A 25,166-nucleotide genomic window follows, 5' to 3' on the forward strand; every position below is an offset into this window, starting at 1 on the left:
GTTTGCGTGGGTTTCCTCCGGGTTCTCCGGTTTCCTCCCACATTCCAAAGACATAGTGATATTGAATTTAGATTGTGAGACCGATCGGGGACAATGCCAATAATGTCTGTAAAGCGCTGTGGAATTAATAGCGCTATATAAATGAGTAAAAATAATAAAAAATAGTAATTTGGGCCAGGAAACCTGATGTACAAAGATGTACAGTGTGGAAAAAAGTATTTAGTCAGCCACCAATTGTGTAAGCTCTCCCACTTAAAAAGATGAGAGAGGCATGTAATTGACATCATAGGTAGACCACAACTATGAGAGTCAAAATTGAGAAAACAAATCCAGAAAATCACCTTGTCTGATTTGGCAAGATTTATTTTGAAAATTATGGTGAAAAATAAGTATTTGGTCACCTAAAAACATGCAAGATTTCTGGCTCTCACAGACTTGTAACTTCTTCTTTAATAGGCTCCTCTGTCCTCCACTCATTACCTGTAGTAATGGCACCTGTTTGAACTTGTATATCTTCCATTTTATTATTATTGCTCCCACAGTTGATTTCATCACATCAAGCTGCTTGCCTATTGCAGATTCAGTCTTCCCAGCCTGGTGCAGGGCTACAATTTTGTTTCTGGTGTCCTTCAACAGCTCTTTGGTCTTCACCATAGTGGAGTTTGTAGTGTGACAGCCTGAGGTTGTGGACAGGTGTCTTTTATACTGATAACAAGTTCAAACAGGTGCCATTACTACAGGTAATGAGTGGAGGACAGAGGAGCCTCTTAAAGAGGAAGTTACAGGTCTGTGAGAGAAAGAAATCTTGCATATTTTTATGTGACCAAATACTTATTTTCCACCAAAATTTGAAAAATAAATCTTGCCAAATCAGACAAGGTGATTTTCTGAATTTGTTTTCTCATTTTGACTCTCATAGTTGTGGTCTACCTATGATGTCAATTACAGGCCTCTCTCATCTTTTTAAGTGGGAGAACTTGCACAATTGGTGGCTGACTAATTACTTTTTTCCCCCACTGTATGTGAATGTGGCATAAGGCCCTTTTTGTCCCATGGGCACCACTACAAAGAGCCCATTAGAACTGTGGGCAGCTTTACCCATGAGTTTATCATTTCTTTCCGACAAATGAATATGTCAATCTCGTGTTATCACACACCTCTCATGTTTGTCTTTTACAGATCTACGAGCATCATGGTATCAAAATTTTCAGATGCCCGTCACCAATATTTTTTGCCAATATTGATTTTTTTAAAGATAAACTTATTACAGCTGTAAGTCCAGAATTAAATACCATACATGTATGGTTTCAATGTCATTGTAAGAAAACAGTAACTGCAAAATGTCTATCCATTACAGGCAGGTTTTAACCCAATGAGAGTGCTGCGCAAACGCAACAAAGCTCTAAGAAAAATAAAGAAGTTGATAAGTAAAGGGGAAATCCAGATCATGACAGTAAGTCTTATGGAGCAATTCCATATACAGTACATATTATTTATTTAGCATCACTAACAGCATTTTAGTATAAATCAAGACAAAAAAGCCTGCAAGACAATGCATTGCCAACTGTTTGATGAAGACAGGGCCAGAGGGGCCTACATCAAAGCATTTTTTTAATCTAACTTTTGGCATAGAGAGAACAGTATAGGTCCTTCTGCTAATGGTTGTAGGCACATAATGCTGTAGATTTTCATTGAATAATATAACATTTATATTCCTCTATGGTAAAATCAAGAGGTCCATCACAAAGAAACCTTTTTTTCGCCAACACAAAAGTACCTATAATCTTGAAAAGTATCCTATAAGGGTATACTTATTTTTATACGTTTGTTGCAAATGACCGAAAGCTCTCATTAGAAGGGTGATCAGCATACTTTGGGTATGTTAAAACACAGTTACATAAGTACAAATATCATCATATTGGGAAGAAATAAATTTTGTAGCTTTGATTACTTCACCACTTTTTGTATTTTAGTTAATTCAATTTCACTTTGTATTGTAGAAAAGTATCATTTCAACATCAGGAAACCAGTATGAGTCTGAAGAGGAACTAGACAATAACAGGATTGAAGACCTGGACCAGCCAATTAACACCTCAGACCTTCCATTTGTTATGGACTGGAATTCTGATCTTCCAGAATATTTGAGGGTTCCCAAAATTGATGTTCATAGTTTCATCATTGACTTTGGAGCAGTGTCATTTCTTGATATGTCCGGAATGAAGGGTCTAAAATCGGTATGTTATACAAATTTGCTTGTTACCCTGATGACTTATTTATGTTCCAATCTCGGGCTTGTAGTGTTGTATAGATGTATACAGTCTATGCAAAGACTATTAGCAAAGATGAGCAGGCATAAATACTCCTGTTATTTACCATGGGATACAGAATACCATATTTATATTTTGGAAAAAAATAAACTTTTTTCTTTTTAGATAATAAAAGACTTTCTTAAGGTTGATGTGGTTGTGTATATTGCTGGAATAGACAGTAAGTGACATTTTTTGAATACTTCATGATTAATGGACAAAAAAGGAATAGGAAAACTATATAATATGTTTAGCAGGATACCAATTGTTGTGTTTTTAAATCTGGCTTTAAAATTAGAGATGAATCAATCGATCCACAAAAAGTTGAGTTTGAGTCGAATTTCCTGAAAGTTGCAGTTCCATGTAGATTTGAACACTTTGTAATTCAATTCATGCTTTCCAAAAAATAAAACTTGCCTGGCACCACTTCCTATACTGAAGAAGCATTTTGGAGCTGGCTAATGTCACTTTGAGCAGCCAAGCAGGCTTGCCAACTATGCCCAACATCTATGACTTCACATACTAGTTTTTAAAGAATATTGTCATACCTTGTAAAGTGATGGCCAGTATACAACTGGATCATCATTTAATTTATAGGGCCTAAATCATTAAGACCAGTGTTATACCCACAAGTCTTACTGAAGAAGAATTTTAAAGTAGTATGTGCCAAATTCATTAAGAGGCACAAGCCACCTAAAGAATTTGGTACATCTTCTCAGTTGAGTGTGCTTTGCTAGAATTGTAACTCCAGTCAGCGTATAACAGGGACTGGAGTAACATTTCTGGCAAGAATTACACCACTAAAGTGTGTCCCACCCATGCTCTGCATTTTGGCAGTGCTTGTCAGTAGAGTTAAGCAAATATGATCGGGTCCCTGCTTATTCAACAAGCTATAGCGCTTACCGAATAAGCTACAATGGGAACCCGGATACATGGAGCGTTCCCCCTAATCAGCTGATCGGCGCCACAGCTGCATGTGCTGCAGCTGTGTCACAGTCAGAGCACATGCATGGAGAGCCTGTGTGTTGTGCTCTCCATACATATTCTGTGACTATGACACAGCCGCAACACATGCAGCTGCAGCGCCGATCAGCTGATTAGGCGGCACGCTCCATGTATCCGGGTTCCCGCTGTAGCTTATTCGGTAAGTGCTATAGCTTGCCAAAAAAGCCGGGACCCGATCATATTCGCTCAACTCAACTTGTCAGGACAAGCATTAAAATGTTAAAAGGCAAAAATGTTTGCTCAACTTCACGTAATTCATGTTGCACCATATTAATACATTATTCTCGTGTAGAAACAACGATAGAGCAAACAGTGATTTTTTTCCTGCTTGATTCATACTGATTAGGGCAGGTAAAAAGAGTGCTGTATATTTCTATATGAAATTTGAGGTATATGGGGGTACAATCAAAGTCATGTAGATACTTTATAGAAGACAATTGGTGGCATATTACAGCTCCGTCCAGTCAGCAGCTTTAACTGGCTGAATATAATTTTTAAAAACTTAACATTCCACAGATAACCCTGGACCTTATAATTAATAGATTTTATGATGAAATAGTTTTATGATAATGACACGCCTAGGAATGTTTTAAAGCCTAAAATTGAAAGTCCAACCTGTAGAATGGCCCCTAACACCGAAGAACTGACCCAAACTGGCCAGTTTTGAGCACATGTTGTTGTCTTTTTGGCTTGGAATTGTACCTGCAAAATTGACTGTTGCACATAAAAATATTTGATATCTGATAAATGTTCTTACAATATTTTAATTTCCAGGTAATTTATTGGAAAAACTTATAAAATGTGGCTTTTTTGATGATGATATTACAACCTCAATAATTTTCCTGACTGTCCATGACGCAGTCTTACATGTGCTAGAAATAAAGAGTCTGAAAAGCTTGGATAAATTTAAAGAGGCTCAGGTAATTACTCTTTTTGTGCAGTTTCATAATGTCAGTTACTGAAAATCTATGTGATCTAAGTTGTTAAATATACCATTTATTTTATTAGAATAATCTGAAAACCCTAAGGGTAAGTGCACACGTTGCGGATTTTCTGCACGGAATCGCTGCAGATCCGCAAGTGTTTGACCATACAATATTAACCAATGGAAAAATAAAATTGCTGTGCACATGCTGCAGAAAATTCCGCACAGAATTCGCAGCGGTTTATTTTCCGCAGCATGTCAATTCTTTGTGCGGATTCCACTGCGTTTCTACACCCATTTCATTATAGAAAACCACAGGCCAAAAAAAGCATGAAAATCCGCTTAAAATCTGCATTGAGGCTATGTGCCCACGTAGCATTTTTTAAACGCTCAGGAAACGGGTTCTCCTTCCCAGGAAACACGCATTTTTTTCCGATTTTTGCGCTTTTTTGTGCAAAAAAACATGCGTTTTTGATGCGTTTTTTTCCGCACGTCTTTTGGACTATTGGAAATAGCCAAAAATGCGGACCTAAGCGGAAATTAATGAACATGCTGAGTTTTTAACCGCTAAGCGTTTCCTTAGCGGTAAAAAACGCATCCATTGGCACAAAAAGGCAAAAAAGCATTTAAATGAATTGGATGCTTCTTTTAAGCGTTTTTTATGCGGTTTGACCCCGAAAAACGCATCAAAAATGCTTAAAAAACGCTACGTGGGCACACAACCTAAGACTGATTTCACAAGAGCGTGTGTTGTGCATGTCTTTGTGTGGTTTTACAATGCGTTTACTGGCCCTGTATCTTTTACAGGTGAGAAATAATTTTTTCAACATATTTTACCTCAAAACTGTGGTAAAATGCAAAATGCCTACAGCTTAAAGAGTACTTACAGTGGCTTGCGAAAATATTCACCATCACTGGGAATTTTTGTATTTTACTACCTCACAACCTGGAATTTCATTTTTTTTAGGGTTTACATCAGTTTGTGTAAAGATCATGACTACAACTGTGAACATTTGGTTTTCTTTTAATTGTAAAACAAACAAATAGGACAAAATAACAGTAATCTTCAGTGTGTAAAATTATTCAACCCCTAAAATCAGTAATTTGTAGAGCCTCCTTTTGCAGGAATTACAGCTGCAAGTTGTTTTAGATAAGTCTCTATGAGCTTTCCACATCTTGTCACTGGTATTTTTGCTCATTCCTCAAGGAAAAACTGTTCCAGCCCCTTCAAGTTAGATGTTTCCTCTAATGAACAGCAATCTTCAAGTTCTCAGCTGGATTAAGGTCTGGGCTTTGACTAGGGCACTCAAAAACATTTACATGTTTCCCCTCAAACCACTCAAGTGTTGATTTAGCAGTATGCTTTCGGTCATTGTCTTGTTGGCAGTGGTAGAGTCACACTAAAGTTGTGTGATCATCTTAAATGTCAGCTGGCAAATTATATATCAAACAGATATACGTGTACACGGAGATATACTTGTGCACTTCCGTCTCAAATCACTGACAAACTGAAAAAGGTTTTGCTGAAGAATATGCTGTATTTCGCACTATCCATATTACCCTCAACTCGGACCATTTTCCCTGTCCCTGATGACAAAAAATCATCCCCACACCATGATACTGCCACCATCATGTTTCAATGTGGGGATGGTTTTCTTGGGGTGATAAGCTGTGATGGTTTGGTGCCAGATAGAGCGCTTACCTTGGTGTCCAAAAACTTTAATTTTGGACTCATATGACCACAGGATCTTCCACCATACATTTGTAGAGTCTCCCACATGTCTTTTGACAAACTCAAAATGAGCCTTACAATTTTTGTGTGTAACTAAAGGCTTTTTTCTACCCACTCTTCCATAGAGGCCATCTCTATGGAGTATACGGCTATTTGTGCTGTATGGACATATACTCCAGTCTCTGCTTGGGAACTCTGCAGCTCATTCAGGGTTAACTTTAGTCTCTGTGCTGCCTCTCTGATTAATGCCCTCCTTGCCTGGGCTGAGAATTTTGGTGGACATCCCTCTCTTGGCTGGTTTTTTGTGGTGCCATGTTCTTTCCATTTGATGGTAATGGATTTGATGACCTCTGGGGGATCATCTAAGATTGGGATTTTTTTTTTTATAACCCAATTCTGACGTACTTCTCAACAACTTTGTCCCTGACTTGTTGGAGATCTCCTTGGTCTCCATGGTGTTTGGTTAGTGGTTTGGAGATCTCCTTGGTCTCCATAGTGTTTGGTTAGTGGTGTTGCATCCTCTATTGCCTTTCAGAAAAGGTATATATACTGACAGACCATGTGACATTTAGATTGCACACAGGTGGACTTCCTTTCACTAAGCATGTGACTTTTGAAAGTGATTGTTTGCACCAGAAATTTTTAGGGGCATCATAGCAAAAGTGGTTAATACATATGCACATGCCAATTTTTAGTTATTTGATTCCATTAATTTATGCATATTTTTTCTCATTTCACTTCACCAACTAAGACTATTTAGTGCTGATGTATCACACACCAATTGGATGACAAAAATATTTAAACACAGGTTGTAATGTAACAAAATGGGCAAAAAGCCAAGGAAGTGAATACTTTTGCAAGCCACTTTACCACCACCCTGGAGCTGTTCTCATTATATTATAGAGCTGTCTCTAACTGGTGATTTTTCTAAATATTATTTACTAACAAAAGTAGCCAGAAGTGTCCCTAATGCCCTTCTAAAGGACCCGACTTTCGAACAAAAGTTGAATATGGACTTCCAGGTTTTTAGATCCAATGCACTACTAGCTATGAAAGCGTGAGATGTGCGTGAGATCCCGCTTGTTTTTGTTAGATTGTGAGAGAGAGAGAGAATTTTTTTTTTATTCTTCTCTGGCCGCCAGAAATGATTTCAGGGTTAAATTTCCTCCTGACTTCATTCCTCCGGGCATGCGCTGTATAAAAATGCGGATCCTTCCCTACAAAAAACGTTACATGGTCCGTCCAGGCATCTCGGCAGACGCAAAAAAATTGACGGATCCGCAAAAAAACGGGTCCAACGGATGGCCATCCGTCAAGATCTGCCAGTAATGCAAGTCAATGGGGAAAAATGGAAGTGTGAAACAGGCTTAACCCAGCACAGCTATCTTCTTTATAAGTAGCTACTAAATGGTACCCACTGTAATAATGTTACAATTTGGTAACTGGTAAGTAATGGATGTGGCAGTGTTGGGTTAGTGCAAAGAGTGAGATTTAGCAATAACAAGTAGAAACTTGCATTATCTTAGCAAGGAGGGTCCCAGAGTGTTGTGAGTTCCCACTCTCCATGTCAAGATCCCACAACCCTGTAAGTTCAGAAAGTTGGCTTTTTAATGGGGGGGGGCACATTAGCAACACCTCTGACCACTTTTGTGCTTCATTCAGATGTCAATGATTATTCATCAATGCTGTATGCCAAAAGCAGGAGGTGAATATACAGAAAAACACAATAAATAAGATTGACATCTGTTCTGTGCTTTAGAGACAATTTTGGTTTTGGCATACAAACACTGATAATAATCATTGACATTTGAAAGAGCCTTTAGGCTAGGTTCACATTACGTTAAAGCAGTCAAAATTCCATAAAATACAAATTTTATTAGAAGATATTAAAAAATTATATAAGGACATACAGTGCATGGTTAGGGGAAAGACAGAAAATGTAACGTCATCATGGTCCAAAAAGGAATAACCACACTGCACGCATCACACCAGGAGATGGAGTAGTATTGGATGTACGTAAATTACCAATAATTGGTACGGCGACTCTCATTGGCGTCTGCCTGTGCACCCCCCGGACGGTCACTCTTGGTGAAGGCATTTCACGTGTGTTTCACATGAATTAAGTATATAAGTATTCCAAATGGCAGCTTGGGTGGACCATTTTTCTATGCAGGTAATATCTTGAAAAAGGCCTAATAGCCGAAACGTTGATGTTTTGTCTGCATAACACTGGTCTCATAATATCATATTATGCCCTCTTTGGATGAATAAATAATAGATTCATATTATACTGTATGCTATAACCGCTAGCGCAGATGAATCATCTGTGCTAACACAGATGATTCATCTGTGCTGGCGGTGATGAAGCCGCTAGCACAGTGTTAGTGGCGCTATGTAATGGATGCCGTCAGCGCATTGCCATTAGCGCAATGTGAACCCAGTTGTTTTTAAGATTGGAACATTGGTTCTGCCCAGCAGTTCATTTAGATTTTGGTCTATTTGTTTCTGAAGATGGTTACAAATAATTGAACCATGATTACCAAGAAAATGCAGATTTTGCACCAAATCGGGCATCTACTGTATGTCACCTGATCTTAGTATAGAGTGGGCATTTGTTGTGATTGGCAGTAGTTTATAAAAAGGACTCGAAGCCTGACTGTGAATCCAAGTAAGCGCAGAATAAATGAGTTACACTCTGCATGAAATATATTAGCAATTTTGGAAATGTTGCCAATTTTGGTGATGGTCCTGCAATATGCAATTACTAGGGTTGGCATGAGCTTGTAAAGTGAATTTCAAGTCACTCTTTTTTTCCATAATATTAATTACATGCAATTTTCATGCATCAGTCAATGCACGAACTGACTTTTTACGCTTTTTGCTGCTCATCATTATGTCACATGATTTGTAAAATAATATTTTTTTTGTTAGGAGGATATTAAAGAGACAAGATTCGATGCAAAAGAAAATTTAAGTATACCAGTAATATTGAATAATGACTATAATGTGAGTATATTTCTTTAAAGTATTTTTTATATGTTAATTTACTGTAAGGGCAGATCCAGATTGGCCTAACATCTTAACACTGTCCAATCAGGGTTATCAGTATAAGAATGGTTAGGAATAACAACCAGCTGTCAATTTATATATAAATTTCTCAGAGTAAAAATGAGTTAATACTCACACTAAAACCCACAGTTAAGAGCCAATGAGCAAATGTCTTCAAAAGCTATATCATAACATCAGGGCCGGCATTAGGGGTAAGCAGACCAGGCAGCTGCCTAGGGTCCCCACTCCTCCAGGAGCCCCCAACTGAGCCAGCGGTGTGCCGCTAATACCAGCAGACCACGCAGCCGCTATGGGCCTGTCGCCGCCCCCAATCGCTGATTCAACTTATCGGCATCATAGACGCTGATACAGTTGAATGAAGTGATGGAGGAGAGAGCGTCATGTGACACTCCCTCTCCCATCACTCCTCCTCTGCTTGTGACTAAGCAGTCACTTCATCGTGCGCCATGCTGTGCCAGCAGTGGAGCCAATGAGACCAGAGCAGACCCTGCAGCAGCACGGGGAACAAGGAGGAGAGGTGAGTATTGTGTGTGTGCACTGTACTGTGTGTGGGGGGAGCTGCACTGTACTGTGTGTTCGGGGGGAGCTGCACTGTACTGCAGCACATGTGAAAAAGATTTGGGTATACTAATAGATCACAGACTGAATATGAGTCAACAGTGTGATGCAGCAGCAAAAAAGGCAAATGCAATTCTAGGATGTATTAACAGAAGCATACAGTCTAGATCACGTGAAGTCATTATTTCCCTCTACTCCTCTTTGGTCAGACCTCATCTAGAATATTGTGTCCAGTTTTGGGCACCACATTTTAAAAAAGACATCAACAAACTGGAGCAAGTTCAGAAAAGAGCGACCAGAATGGTGACCGGTCTGCAAACCCTGTCTTATGAGGAAAGGTTGCAGGATTTGGGATTGTTTAGTTTGCAAAAGAGAAGACTGAGAGGAGACTTAATAGCTGTCTACAAATATCTAAAGAGCTGTCACATTGTAGAAGGATCAACTTTATTCTCATTTGCACAAGGAAAGACTAGAAGCAATGGGATGAAACTGAATGGGAGGAGACACAGATTAGATATTAGAAAAAACTTTTTGACAGTTAGAGTGATCAATGAGTGGAACAAGCTGCCACGAGAAGTGGTGAGTTCTCCTTCAATGGAAGTCTTCAAACAGAGGCTGGACAGACATCTGACTGGGATGATTTAGCGAATCCTGCTTTGAGCAGGGGGTTGGACCAGATGGCCCAGGAGGTCCCTTCCAACTCTACGATTCTATGATTCTATGATTCTGTGTCTTTGGGGAAGCTGCATTGTACTGTGTGTTTGGGGGAAGCTGCACTGTACTGTGTGTTTGGGGGAGAGCTGCACTGTACTGTGTGTGTGGGGGGAGCTGCACTATACTGTGTGTGGAGGGGAGCTGCACTACAATGTGTGTGGAGGGGAGCTGCACTATTATATGTGTGAAGGTGGGCTGCATTGTACTGGGTGTGGGGGGAGCTGCACTAAAATGTGTGTGGAAGGGAGCTGCACTATAAAGTGTGTGGAGGAGGTTGTATTATACTGGGTGTGGGTGGAGCTTCTCTGTACTGTATGTGGAGGGGAGCTGCACTATAACACTATAATGTGTGTGGAGGGAGCTGAATTATACTGTGTGTGGAGGGAGCTACACTATACTGTGTGTGGAGGGAGTTGCATTATATTGTGTGTGTGTGTGTGTGTGTGTGTGTGTGTAGCTGCAGTATACTCTATCAATGACCATGGGGAGTGCATTATACTGTATGTACTATATGGGACCTGGACTATACTGTATTACTGTATTGAAGACTGTCTGTACAAATTATTCTTCCCCTCAGCCGGTGTAAAGAAACTTGTGAACAAGCGTCGAACAACTTCAATGTCGTCGATCACGCATGTTTAACGACCTGAACTCTGCACCTGTAAATACAGCCAAAATGTTTGTGTGATGTGGAATATGTGAGCATTTGGGGCCCCACTTTAAACTTTTGCCCAGGGCCCCACTTTCTCTAAAACCGGCTCTGCATAATAAAAAGGAACCTTATTAACAAAGCCAATGGAAGGGTCACCTTTAAGGGGTTATTTGCATCTTATAAACTGAAAGCATACCACTAGAAGATAATATCACTCCGGCATTGGTTTATTCTTGCAAAGAGGTTATACGGGACATTGTTTTTTTTTTTTTCTATGAGATAATGAACTTACACTCAGGCAGTTGCTAACTGCTGTATCTGCCTGTTCTGCCCTGCAACAATCTCTCCCGCTCAGGCGGCAATTCTCCTTTTTCCTTTGACCCGACGTCAACAGAGCAGTTCTTTCTTTTCCAGTCTACTCTGTCATTGGGGCATCACTGCTGACTTCCTGTTATTCAACTTGACATTTGCAATGATGCCTGAACCACAGTGCAGAAAGGAAGAGAAGGATCTGCTCTTTCAGGATGACTTCATAGAAAGCAGGAGAATTGCCGGCAGGAGCAGTCCTTGACTGCTGTAAGTCGGAAGAGATTGTCGCTGGGCAAAACAGTCAGTTAGCTAGCAACTACCTGCTGAAAAATTCTTAACCCCATAGGAAAAAAATGCCTAAGTCCCAGACAGTGGTCTGATGGGCCCCAGTGAAAGATATAGACTGGGACCCCCCCATCCTGATATCCAACCTCCTGATCGTCAGGAGATTGGATATATTGATGCTACATCAATATATCCAACGTCCTGATGATCCACTATTGTGAAACGCTTAGAGGTTTCTGAAAGCATGTAAACCATAAGCACCTCTTATGCCTGCTGTTATCATGATGATAATTATATTTTATGTGCCTTTGAACATTTATCTGTTCTTGGTTTAACATTATATGTGGCTTGTCTATACTGTATTGTTTGTTGTGAGGCTATCCCGTGGGCTAGTTTAGTTATCATAAGGGATTCCCAGGCTCGTTGAGCAGGGGCGCCATATCCACTGATTATTAGGGTGCCAACCTCCGCTGACAGGCCGAACTTATATCAGCAGCGAACAGCATAGCAGGGTACTATACATACTTTTATGCACGTCACTTTATCAGTGTGATATTGTTTACCTTTTCTAGCACATATCTTCATTTGCCGCCTGCTTTTGTTACCAGTCCTAATACAGCACTCACTATTTTCTCCTTTCTCCTATGTATAAGCAGGGCCGGTTTTAGGCAAAGTGGGGCCCTAGGCAAAGTTTAAAATGGGACCCCAAATGCTAACATATTGCACATCACAGAAGCATTTTGGTTGTATTTAATGCACTGAGTTCAGGCCGCTAAATGAGTGTGATCGACAATATTGAAGTCGTTCAACACTTGTTTCCCGGCCTCTTTCCACCGTCTGCCTGCCCCTAACACCGACCCTGTGTATAACTAGGTGGTTGAATGAATCACCAGCTTAGGGGTATATAGGAATTTCAGTGACAGCCGCTGAGGAACGGGGGCGCCATCACTCGTTCGTATGTTTAGGGTGAAAACCTCCGCTGGTAGGCAGGCATTGCGTTCAGGATATTTTGTGTAGGGTGAACAGTGCCAGCACAGTTGCTTGCATGGTGATTATTGTTTGTCTTTCTTTTTTAAGATTATTTATTAAAAGTTATATTTTATCTTACATATCTCTAAGTGATACAGGGTTAATATTTTTTGGCAGTTCTTTAAGTTCTTAAAGCTGCAGTGTACCCGTGTCTACCTCCGTGTGCAGCTGATTGAGCCGATCTACCACAATATATTATATATATATATATATATATAAAATATATATATATATATATATATTCACTGCTCAAAAAAATAAGGGGAACACTAAGATGCCACATCATAGATATCACTGAATGAAATAACGCAGCTGCAAACATTTATTCATTACATAGTGGCATGCGTTGAGAACAAGAAAACATAAAAATGGTCACTGTAAGGCTGCGTTCACACGTCGCTTTTTTTGCGTTTTCACGGCGTTTAATACTCGATTTTGGCGCGAAAACGCAAAAAAACAGCATCTCATGCAATCCTATGGGATTCTGCAATGCTGTGCTAATGCTGCTGATTTTCCTGCGGCGGAATCGCAACGCGGAAAAATCCGCAGCATGCTCATTATTTTGTGGAATCGCAGCGATCCCACACCCATAGGATTGCATTGTTCCGCTTACTTACCGCATGTGGCTATGCCCACCATGTGAAAAGTAAGCAGAACATTTGCGGATGGTACCCACGGTCCGGAGGAGAGGAGACTGTCCTCCGGGCTGTGGGTACCATATCCCTGTAAAAAATAGAATAAAAAATAAAAAATGGTGTTATATTCACCTTCCGGCGTCCCGCGCAGCCTTCCCGGGCCTCAGCGATGCTTCCGTTCCCAGTAATGCTTTGTGAGACCTTCGATGACGTCGCGGTCTCGCGATAATGTAGCGGTCCCTATTCCTCGCGAGACCGATACATTATCGCGAGACCGCAATGTCATCAAACGTCTCGCAAGACATTACTGGGAACGAAGCATCACTGAGGCCTGGGAAGGCTGCGCGGGACGCCGGAAGGTGAATATAACACCATTTTTTTTTTAATTATTTTTAACATTATATCTTTTACTATTGATGCCACATAGGCGGCCTCAATAGTAAAAAGCTGGTCACACTAGTCAAACACTATGTTTGACGAGTGTGACCAACCTGTCAATCAGTTCTCCAAGCGATGCTATAGATCGCTTGGAGACCGCTAGCATTCTGCAAGCTAATTACACTTGCAAAACGCTAGTATTTCCATGGGAAAATTGCGGGAATTTAAAATGCGTTTTTCCCGCAGAATGCAATTCCGGAATTCTCGCTGTAACTTCCGCGAGAGTTTCGCTACGTGTGCACTTAGCCTTAGTCAAAATTAATACCCCATGGAGGTCTGGATTTGGAAGGATACTCAAAATCATAGTGGAAAATCAAATTACAGGCTGATCCAACTTCAGTGAAAATGCCTCAAGACAAGGAAATGATGTTCAGTAGTGTGTGGCCTCCACGTGCCTGTTTGACCTCCCTATGACACCTGGGCATGCTCCTGATGAGTCAGCAGATGTTGTCCTGAGGGATCTCCTCCCAGACCTGGAATAAAGCATCCGCCAACTCCTGGACAGTCTGTGGTACAATGTGACGTTGGTGAATGGAGCGAGACACGATGTCCCAGATTTGCTCAATCGGATTCAGGTCTGGGGAATGGGCGGGCCAGTACATAGCTTCAATGTCTTCATCTTGCAGGAACTGCTGACACACTCCAGCTACATGAGGTCTGGCATTGTCCTGCATTAGGAGGAACCCAGGGCCAACCACACCAGCATATGGTCTCCCAAGGGGTCTGAGGATCTCATCTAGGTACCTAATGGCAGTCAGGCTACCTCTGGCGAGCACATGGAGGGCTGTGTGACCCTCCAAAGAAATGTCACCCTACACCATTACTGACCCACTGTCAAACCGGTCATGCTGAAGGATGTTGTAGGCAGCAGATCACTCTCCACGGCGTCTCCAGTCTCTGTCACGTCTGTCACATGTGCTCAGTGTGAATCTGCTTTCATCTTTGAAGAGCACAGGGCGTCAGTGGCGAATTTGCCAATCCTGATGTTCTGTGGCAAATGCCAAGCATCCTGCATGGTGTTGGACTGTGAGCACAACCCCCATCTGTGGACGTCGGGCACTCGGACCATCCTCATGGAGTCTGTTTCTAAACGTTTGTGCAGACACATGCACATTTGTGGCATCCTGGAGGTCATTTTGCAGGGCTCTGGAAGTGCTCCTCCTGTTCCTCCTTGCACAAAGGCTGAGGTAGCGGTCCTGCTGCTGGGTTGTTGCCCTCCTACGGCCCCCTCCACATTTCCTGGTGTACTGGCCTGTCTCCTGGTAGCGCCTCCAGCCTCTGGACACTACGCTGACAGACACAGCAACCCTTCTTGCCACAGTTTGCATTGATGTGCCATCCTGGATGAGCTGCACTACCTGAGCCACTTGTGTGGGTTGTAGAGTCCGTCTCATGCTACCACGAGTGTGAAAGCACAACCAACATTCAAAAGTGACCAAAACATCAGCCAGAAAGCTTTGGTACTGAGATGTGGTCTGTGGTCCCCACCTGCAGAACCATTCCTTTATTGAGTATGTCATAATAATTGCCAATAATTTCCATCTGTTGTCTATTCCATTTGCACAACAGCATGTGAAATTGATTGTCAATCAGTGTTGCTTCCTAAGTGGACAGTTTGATTTCACAGAAGTTTGATTTACTTGGAGTTACTGTGCCTTGCGAAAGTATTCGGCTCCCTGGAACTTTTCAACCTTTTCCCACATATCATGCTTCAAACATAAAGATACCAAATGTGAATTTTTGGTGAAGAATCTCCAACAAGTGGGACACAGTTGAGAAGTTGAACAAAATGGGGAAAAAGTGTATGTATGTATTGGCATCTGAACCGTCGTCGCTACAGTCACAAAATTTTACACAATCACACGTCTGGACCCCAAGAGCATCATAGGCTATGTTGTGAGGCGAAATTTTAACCCCGCACTTTCCAATTCACCAAACAATTTTGCTCCTATCTACATAATGATGAAAAAGTGAAAGGAAAAGTGTTGGAGGCAAATTGACAGCTGTCAGATGTGAACAAGGGGGACTTAAAGAATGAGAGCGATGGCGCCAAACAATATATACCGTACAGTTGCTAAGGTGGGGCCCTGACATGGGATACTCACCACACACGGGGATATGAACACACACACAAAATGCGCCACACACTAGCTTCAACACATATACCACCCTTAGCACACATTTCACCACACATACACCAACCTCGCCACATAAAAGTCAATACACAAAAGTCGCCACTCAAAACTTGCCACGCTGTCCCAGAGCTGTTTAAAAGATTAAAAATGAGCTGTGATTGGTTGCTATTAGCAACTGTTTTCTTTAATAGACAGTTGTGGTAACTGAGGCCTATTATTCTTATCATTTCTATGGTGTTATTGCCCTTCTGTAAAGCTGGAAATAACACAATTTATTACCGTGCCAACACAGACCACCCTCTGACACAGACTGCAGGGGGAGCCCAGTATCACACAGGATAGGATAAGATACACTGCTCAGCAGTCAGTATCACACAGGATAGGATTAGATACACGGCTCAGCAGTCAGTATCACACAGGACAGGTTTAGATGCACGGTTTTTATGTGCAATATAATCATTATAATTTGTTATAACTAACCACAGTTGGTTACTATGCCCAGGCAACACTGGGCTCTTCAGCTAGTATATATATATATACTAGCTGAAGAGCCCAGTGCTGCCCGGGCATAGTAACTAACTACGGTTAGTTATAACAAATTATAATGATTCTAAATATATATATATATATATACTGTATATATATATATATAGAGAGAGAGAGCTGAGTGTATAGCCCTGCCCACTCCACGTAGCCACATTCACTATAATATCCCACATCATCCCGTCAGCCAGAGCTACCGGACTACTACCCCTAATATCCCACATCATCCCGTCAGTCAGAGCCACCGGACTACAAATATCCCACATCATCCCGTCAAAGCCACCGGACTACTACCCCTAATATCCCACATCATTCCGTCAGCCATAGTCACCGGACAACTACCACGAATATCACACATCATCCCGTCACAGCCGCCGGACTACTATCCCTAATATCCCACATTATCCCGTCAGCTAGAGCCACCGGACTACTCCCCCAAATATCCCACATCATCCCTTCAGCCAGAGCCACCGGACTACTACCCCTAATATTCCACATCATCTCGTCAGCCTGGGGTCAGAACCAGAACGCTGAGTGGAATTGCCCAAGCTTCCATACCAGGGATCCCTTTAAGAGAGGTCTGGGGTTAGAACCAAAGAGCTGGATGGATTTGCCCTGACTTCCATACCAAGGATCCCTTTAAAAGAAGCCTGGGGTCAGAATCAGAGCGCTGAGGGATTTGCCCTAACTTCCATACTGGAGATGCCTTTAAGAGAGGCCTGGGGTCAGTACCAAAGTGCAGAGTGGATTTGCCCTCACTTCCGTACCAGAGATCCCTTTAAGAGGGGACTGGGGTCAGAACCAGAGCGCTTAGTGGAATTGCCCTAACTTCCATACCAATGATCCCTTTAAGAGACCCTGGGGTCAGAACCACAGAGCTGAGTGGGATGGTCCTAACTTCCATACCGGGGATCCCTTTAAGAGAGGCCTGGGGTCAGAACCAGAGCGCTTAGTGGAATTGCCCTAACTTCCATACCAATGATCCCTTTAAGAGACCCTGATGTCAAAACCAAAGCACTGGATGAATTTGCCCTGATTTCCATACCAATGATCCCTTTAAGAGGGAAGATGCGCCTATGGGATGGAGGATGTGTGATGGGTATATGGGCATGGGAGAGGGGGATTCATTTCTGTCATGTGCTCTCTGCTCAGGTACGGACTGGGGCTTAAATTCAGCACTGGCATTTGAAATCACACAGGCCCATGCTGTCCCCATCCCCAAGCATTAGAGGGGATATATTACTAATATTACCCTGGATTGAAGAAAGCAAGATTTACTACCAGACCAATATTTCTAATGACACCCGTAACCTGCTGGGGTAAGTGACTTTGTGCTCCATCACAACTCTTAACAATATAGGTGCAGACAAGGCGGCCCACGACCAGACAGGCCCATTCTGGCCCTGTCTCTCTTTCTGGGGGGCAGACAATGGCTGGGAGCTTATTTTCCCAGGGATGCTAGATTTCTCCCACCCGGTCGCTGTCTGCTGAGGTGTTTTCTGGAGAGGGAAAACTGTTGCTCATAGCAACCAATCACAGCTCAGCTTCTTTTAAACAGCTCTGGTGAAATGAATGATGCTTCATGATTGGTTGGTGATACACACATACATACATTCAATTTTATATATATAGATATATATATATAAATTAATACCTCCGCTGGCGCACTGCTTCCTCTGCTGAAACCGGCAGCTGACTTCAGCATGCAAGCAATGCGGACACATGACATCACTGCTGTGCACCCCAGTCAAGTGTACGCCGACGTCAGCTGCTTGCCTCTGATTTACTGATCGCTTGTATTGCCGCCCACAGACACTTCAGCTGAAGTATTTGCTTGCGTTGGCGGGCCCCTCACACGCTGGGCCCGGTCGCAGTGGCGACTGCGGTAGTTACGCCTCTGGTCCCAGATAACCCCTTGAAGTGCTTATATAAAAGAATATAATAGTGCTGCCGTATCCAGCATATGATAGCGCTGCTGTATCCTGCATATGATAGCGCTGCCGTATCCTGCATATGATAGCACTGCCATTGAAACCCAATTGATCACAAAGTGATGTCTTATCTTAGCCATAAATGGTCTCTGTAATAGATAGTAATAACATTTTAGGGTTCTATTCACCCCACATTTAGGCAGGGCATCCAGGTGACGTGTAAATTTTATTTTGATCCCTACAAAAAAAAACTGTGCACAACTGTATGTGAATTTCACACAAAATTATTATTATTACGTCTGCCATTGACCTTCATTGTGAAACAGATAATTGATGTTGCTACTTGATAGAAACTCATGCCTATACACTAGACATTTGATGTTTTTAATGTTCTTCTTTCTAGATTGGTGTGCATCTGTGATCACATGAAGTCATACAGCACATCACCTGTAAATGTTCTTACAGGGGTCATCACTGGAATGATTTATGGATATAATAATTATGTGAAGCAAACAGAGATCTTCAAATATCACAACCAAAGATGCAGCTTTGCTTTTATTTTAATAAGATTTTATTTAAAGTAAAGTGTTCATGCTATTGTATATATTTTTACATGTTACACCAACCATGATTTCTGATTTTCCAACCTGAGCTGAAATCATAAGACTGTTTTCTGGAACTTTCTGCTTCATGAAAAGAATACCGATGCCAATGTGTACTGATGCAAGAACTCAGTAAGGAAAAAATAGAGAAACGAATGCAACTTTACAATGCGGATTTAAATGCTTTTCAAGATCTATGGAAATCTGAGCTATAAACCCTACAAGCAATGTAATAGCTGCTTTCTATCACCCATTTAGGATGTCAACATAGTCCCAAAAAGACTGAAAGTTAAATAAGAGGACAGATTAAAACTGCACTTCTTATACATATTTACTATCCCGAGAACTCGTAGTAATTGATCGACCATGTTACAGTGTGTATACTAGCCAAAGATAGATCTGTATAGCATGAGGCTATGCAGAACGTGGACATGCAATTGTACATACAAGGAAAGGTATTGTGTTAATGTACCCATAGAATAATGATACGAAAAGCAATTACCATGTATATTATGTAAGTAAATACGATCAGAAATAAAATAACATTCATTAATATACCACTCAGAAAGGTGGACCAATGATGGATAACGTACTGAAAATTAACCTTAGCATAATGGTGATTTATAGTGTTGTGAATATGTACTTACAGGGCTGGCAGCAGAGCACAATGTTGTAGTCTTGTAAATGTTACCTACTAATGGCTCATACTCATGGCAAGGCATCGTAAGCGGCCCCCCCATACTAAATTGTGGTACAAACTCTGGGTTATTTTCACACTGGATTTTCTGGCTGTCAAAAATATTCACTTTTCAAGCACAAAGCACTTTAGTAATCACTCTTTTTCTTTGGAGCATAAGGGAGAACATATTTCCTTGTGGAGAGCGACAAGCTGGCATAACAAGACTTATAGGCCATGAAATGAATCTCTTTGAATTTAAATATGCAAATAGTTTATTGAGAGTGGAAGAAGACTACAACTCCAGTGCCAACTATTGGAGATAGCAACTCTATAAGTAAGTTCCAATTTTTTAAAAAGGATCTTTCATCTCATTTTTCATGTTGAACTGGACACAAAGTAATAATGGTAGCAGAGCAGAATGAAACGTTAACACAGTAAAAGATTAATTTTTTTTAATTTCGCAGTGAGTTAGCTTTTGTTAAGTCCAAATGGGTGTTATCAGATAGTTTCATGTATTGTTCTCTGTATGATATTCATCAATCATAAGCAGGAAGACACACACTGGAGAAAGAAGAACATACTCACCCTCCCCTTCCCCACAATAGCATAGAGCAAGGTCATAAGGCTACATTCCCACAACGAATTTTTGGTAATTTTTTTATGTTGCAGATTTTCAGAAAGTGCAAATAACAGATTTTACTTAATAGGTACAGAAAATGTGCAGCACTTAGGCTGGTTTCACACTTGTGTTGTTTTGTGTAAAAAAAAACACATGCGTTTTTTTTCCTATACTTTAAATACTTTAAATGGGTGCGCATACACATGCCTTTGTATGCGTTTGTATGCGTATGCGTTTTTTTGTAGTGTGCGCTCGGGCGCACAAAATGCATCCTTTTGCATTTTTTGTGCGTCCGACTTGTCCCAAAAAAAGCATGTGCACGTAATGCGCACAAAATTCACCCACACACCCATTATAGTCTATGGGTGCGCTGACCATGCGCACGGGATCGCAAAAAAATGCATGCGTTTTTTTAAAAAAACATGCCCAAAACCGCAAAAAAACGCAAACAAACGCATGATGCGTTTTTTATGTGCGTTTGCACTGCGCACGGTGTGCAGCGCAAAAAAACGCAAGTGTGAAAGTAGCCTTAGATGTATATTGTCAGATAACCTTATCTCCTGGTCTAACCTCCTACATCATTAGAACAACCCCTGAGGAAGTATACATGAAACGTGCGTTGGGGCAGAGGGAAGCACAGACAGACCCCACTGCAATTCACTGGATATACACAATTCTATGCATCAATAGGGAAATGTCTCATATTAGGATATATATGTGAATTAAGTTACATGCATACAAATCCAACAGTGGCCACTTGGCTTATATTTAAAGAGCTACACACAACCTCTTTTTCTTATGCACTTTGTCTTTGTGATATATTTTGTCTTGCCTATTTTAGAAAATGTGCTAAATAGAATCTATAGTTTTATACATGACATTGTTGAAGTGGTTATCTATGCAGGCCTTTTCCCTTCCTTATGGGTTAAAATAGAGGCAACATTTTGATGTTTGTTTTTGTATGTAGAACCACAGTACTTGGACACCCCTTATGATTTCATATGATTAGAAAGTAATGGCGGTAGAGCACAGATGACTAACACCTTTAAGATAAGATCACAGCAGTTATTGTGGTGGGAGGGGCAGCACGACAGAGTTTGGCTGTGCCACATTACAAATGCTACTTTATTTTTTTTTCTATTAGAATCACTGCACACATACACTTAAGGAGTATTTTCTTATTAGTGAAATTTATTGAAAGCAAGTGCTCTTATAGTGATTGCGACAGAATGACGTTTCGGTCATTCAAGACCTTGATCACATAAGTCGCCGTAGTAGTTCTGAACTAAGGGCTGTCCTGAATTAGGTAATGGTCACTTATGCCTTTAGGTTAGCCAGGGTCAGAGCGGTTGCTCTATGTGGGGTGGTGGCGAGACGGTGGAGTGTGTTAACACTCAGTTTTTTTCACAGCACTATCATTGCTGCTGTACCCTCCCTCCTCTCCCATTACCCGCCCAGAGATTAGCTGGTCATTAGGTGTCCGCATTACACTTATGCCTACTTTACTCACTGCTACTTCTGCTCACTCTACTACAATGAGAGCAGAGCAGGCTACTCCTGTATGAGACGTATAATGACAGCCTGCTTTGCTCATATAATGCTATTGAAAAGTGTTTGTCGTCTGTGCTCACTCCCAGCACTTTCTAATCATGGAGGAGGTTAGATCAGGACATTAGGTTGTCTGACATTATACTTCACACACAGAGAAACTTGCTCTAAGCTACGGTGGGAGCGTGTTCTTCTTTCTCCAATGTGTTGCTGCCTGCAGCCACTATTATACTGCGTGTCCAGTTCAGTATGAAAAATTTGGTGAAATGTCCTCTTTAACAAGCTTTGTTACATGACTTAAAATGAAGTGGATATTTGTACATCTGAAGCATCTTCTTGGAGATTGTTTTTTACTGACATTTTCTGGATGTTTTTTTTTAAATCCATTAAAAAATGAAGAAAACACAGCATTTTTTAAACAAAAACCTAGACAAAATGCTTAAAAAGAAGCATGTCCTGCATGTTCTTGGTATCTTTTTTTGATTTCCTTTTAACTTATGTTGTAAAGTAAGTAAAGTGTCTTCCTAGTTGAAAATGCCAGAATAATATATATTTTACTTCTTTTAAAACCCTGGCATCTTTGAAAGCCTGAAACATTTGAAAGAGGACCAAAAGTTTGAGCATATACAAAGTATACAAGATTTCGTTTTTCTTTTTTAATAACTTTGCAAAAATTTCTACATTTCTGATTTTTTTCAGTCAAGATGGGGTGCAGAGTGTACATTAATGAGAAAAAATGTACTTTTTTGAATTTACCAAATGGCTGCAATGAAACAAAGAGTGAAAAATTTGAAGGGGTCTGAATACTTTCCATACCCACTGTAAATAGGAAGTCATTTTCCCATACAAATTAATCCTTTTGATTGCTTTGTTAGCACTTTTTCGAATCATTTAGTAAACTTGCTAAAAAAATGATGAAAAAGATTCCGCATGAACATACCTTAAATTTAGAATCACAAATGCGGCTTTTTTGCAAGTTTTTGATTATGAGTTTTCCTCCAAACTGAGGGATGGATAAAAAAAGAATGAAAATTGATACTTTTTTTTATTCTCAACTGTTTGGCTGAGAAAACTGTATCAAAAACTGCATGTGTGATTCCAGCCTAAATGAAAATTACTTTACACTATCATGTATGAGATCAGAACAACGACTGAGAATTGACTAATCAGGACAAATAACAATTGGCACTATTGCTGTGGAGCTCTCTCTTTCCCTCTTTATTTCTGGAGGGATCCTGTTTTACATGCCCTTGGCTGATATTGCAGTATCAAGTGAGGAGGAGAACAGCAAACAGAAAGTAACTTCAGCAGTGCAAATATGAAGTTAATTGAGGATTGGATAGCCAGGCAACCAAAAGTACTGACATTTTAAATAACAAAAACACTACTCATCTACACTCGTGACCCCCAGAACACTGCTTGAATCTGCATTGTGAAAACTCTGCAAAGCATGCATAATATAGTGACATCTCACCTGCAGTGTGTTGAGTCTCCGGCGCACAGGCTTACCTCACCGGCTACCTCATCCACCATTTTGTTCAATGATATCCTCATAATGAGGTTGAAAATAATGCTGAAATTATGATAACAGGTGGGGGGCCCACAAACAAAAAACCTAAAGAGATGGAATGAGGTATAAGTTTCTTTTCAGCTAGATATTACATTCATGTGGTTCCTCATGGCTGTGTGTCCACTAGCCGGATTTCAGTCCTTCTCAGTCCTTATCCACATTGACAAATGATAAGGTTTTAATATTAGAGGCTATGACCATCCAGAATAGGGTCACCGTGACATGGCGGGATGGCTTTTACATTTATTTCATCAAAATTCTGCTTTCATCTTGGGTTTTTTTCTGCTTAGTGACCAGTGTGAACAAGCGTTTACACACTGCATGCACACCAACTTATATCCCAGTTCATCTCTTTAAGGTTTTTATTTCGGTTTTTCTGCACCCTGTGCAGATAAAGGTGTGTACTTTCCTTTGAGCTGGACATTATATTCATGTAGTTCCCCATGGCTGCATGTCCATTTGTAGGGTCCTAGCAGGTTCGCAGGATGCAGTGACGAGACACGAGACTGAGTGTGGTTTGTGGAAAAAACTTTTATAAAACTGTAGCCGCGGGGCTATATTGAGCTAACATCAAATGTAAACAACGATCAGTCCACGCAGGGACTCAACAACCCTAACAACACTTTTCTTATGGTGCATGCGACTAACCTGCTTTGCCCGGTTGCTATAGGCCACGTATGACCAAACTGGGGGTCCTTATCTCATATAGTACACTTATCTTTCCAGGGGTCTGTCTGGATCACAGGCGTGGCCGCGTAGAGATCGCTGATGCAGCTGCCTTGACGCATCGATATTCCAGGGTGAAACTGGGCTCGACAGACCCTTGAAAAAGCGATGCCGGTGGGGCGCAACAGGCCCTGAAGAAACGATGATGGTGGGGCGCAACAGGCACTGAAGAAAATGAAGACGTTGCGGTGCAACGGGCCCTGAAGAAAACGATGACGGTGGGGCACAGCAGGCCCTGAAGAAATGATGACGGTGGGGCGCAACAGGCCCTGAAGAAAACGATGATGGTGGGGCGCAACAGACCCTGAAGAAAACGATGACGGTGGGGCGCAACAGGCCCTGAAGAAAACGATGACGGTGGGACACAACAGGCCCTGAAGAAACTGTGCCGATGGGTGCAACAGGCATCCCCTTGCGACTCTCTTCTCACAGCAGAGTCATGACACAGTCTCTAAATATAACCGTTCACCAACCTCTGCTCAGGGTCCCTTAGCAATCCAGACGGGGGCCCCTACTGCCGCCTGTAGTGAGGTGGCGCCCCCTGGGGCCGGTGATGACAGGGCCGCAGCTGTGGGAGAAGGCAGGGGGGCAGTGTCCTGACCGCTGTAAAGGAATGGTCTCTAGACCGTCCTAAATCGTGTCCACCGTGATGTGGTTAGATGGCTTTTACAGTAACCTATATTATTTTCATGCACTACTGCTGTTTATTTTCTTATTGTAGGGTATTTGCTTATTATCTTTTTTATCTTGGGTTTTGTGCTTACACTTGTTGCCAACTTCTTAGTGATAGATGTGGTAACTTCAGTAAATATACACAGACCACATCAAGAGTATATACTGTATGGACAAAAGGATAAGTAAACCTGCACACTACACATACAGGAGCTTTCAGTCCATTCTAAATCCATAGGCTTTAATATGAGGTAATCCTCCAGTGACAGCTTGAACAGCTTCTACTCTTGGGAATCTTTCTACTACAATCTTCACAATCTCTGTGGAAACTCTTGCCCATTTACACAGAAGAGTATTTGTGAGATCAAACACTGATGTTTGATGAAAAGGCCTGACTCCCAATCTATGTTCTAATTCATCCTAAAGATGGCATGTGAAGTTAAGTTCAGCTAGTCAATCAAATTCTTTCATGTCAAACTCACCC

General features: G+C 41.3%; 1 protein-coding gene across 3 annotated transcripts in view; it reads left to right on the forward strand.

Moving 5' to 3' along the window:
• LOC141087758 (chloride anion exchanger-like) overlaps positions 1 to 19,428 on the forward strand; it is a 158,816-nt gene extending 139,388 nt beyond the window's left edge. For all 3 annotated transcript variants that reach the window (XM_073573550.1, XM_073573552.1, XM_073573551.1), the window contains exons 15-21: positions 1,180 to 1,272; positions 1,358 to 1,453; positions 2,001 to 2,234; positions 2,433 to 2,487; positions 4,086 to 4,231; positions 8,900 to 8,974; positions 18,670 to 19,428. In XM_073573550.1, coding sequence (XP_073429651.1) covers positions 1,180 to 1,272; positions 1,358 to 1,453; positions 2,001 to 2,234; positions 2,433 to 2,487; positions 4,086 to 4,231; positions 8,900 to 8,974; positions 18,670 to 18,687 — 717 coding nt within the window. In that variant the 3' untranslated portion in view covers positions 18,688 to 19,428. The remainder of the gene's footprint in view (positions 1 to 1,179; positions 1,273 to 1,357; positions 1,454 to 2,000; positions 2,235 to 2,432; positions 2,488 to 4,085; positions 4,232 to 8,899; positions 8,975 to 18,669) is intronic.
• The last annotated feature ends 5,738 nt before the right edge of the window (positions 19,429 to 25,166 follow it).

The sequence above is a fragment of the Dendrobates tinctorius genome, unplaced genomic scaffold (assembly GCF_039654945.1).
Source record: "Dendrobates tinctorius isolate UK_male_01 unplaced genomic scaffold, ASM3965494v1 ptg000035l, whole genome shotgun sequence".
NCBI classification, from domain to species: Eukaryota; Metazoa; Chordata; class Amphibia; order Anura; family Dendrobatidae; genus Dendrobates; species Dendrobates tinctorius.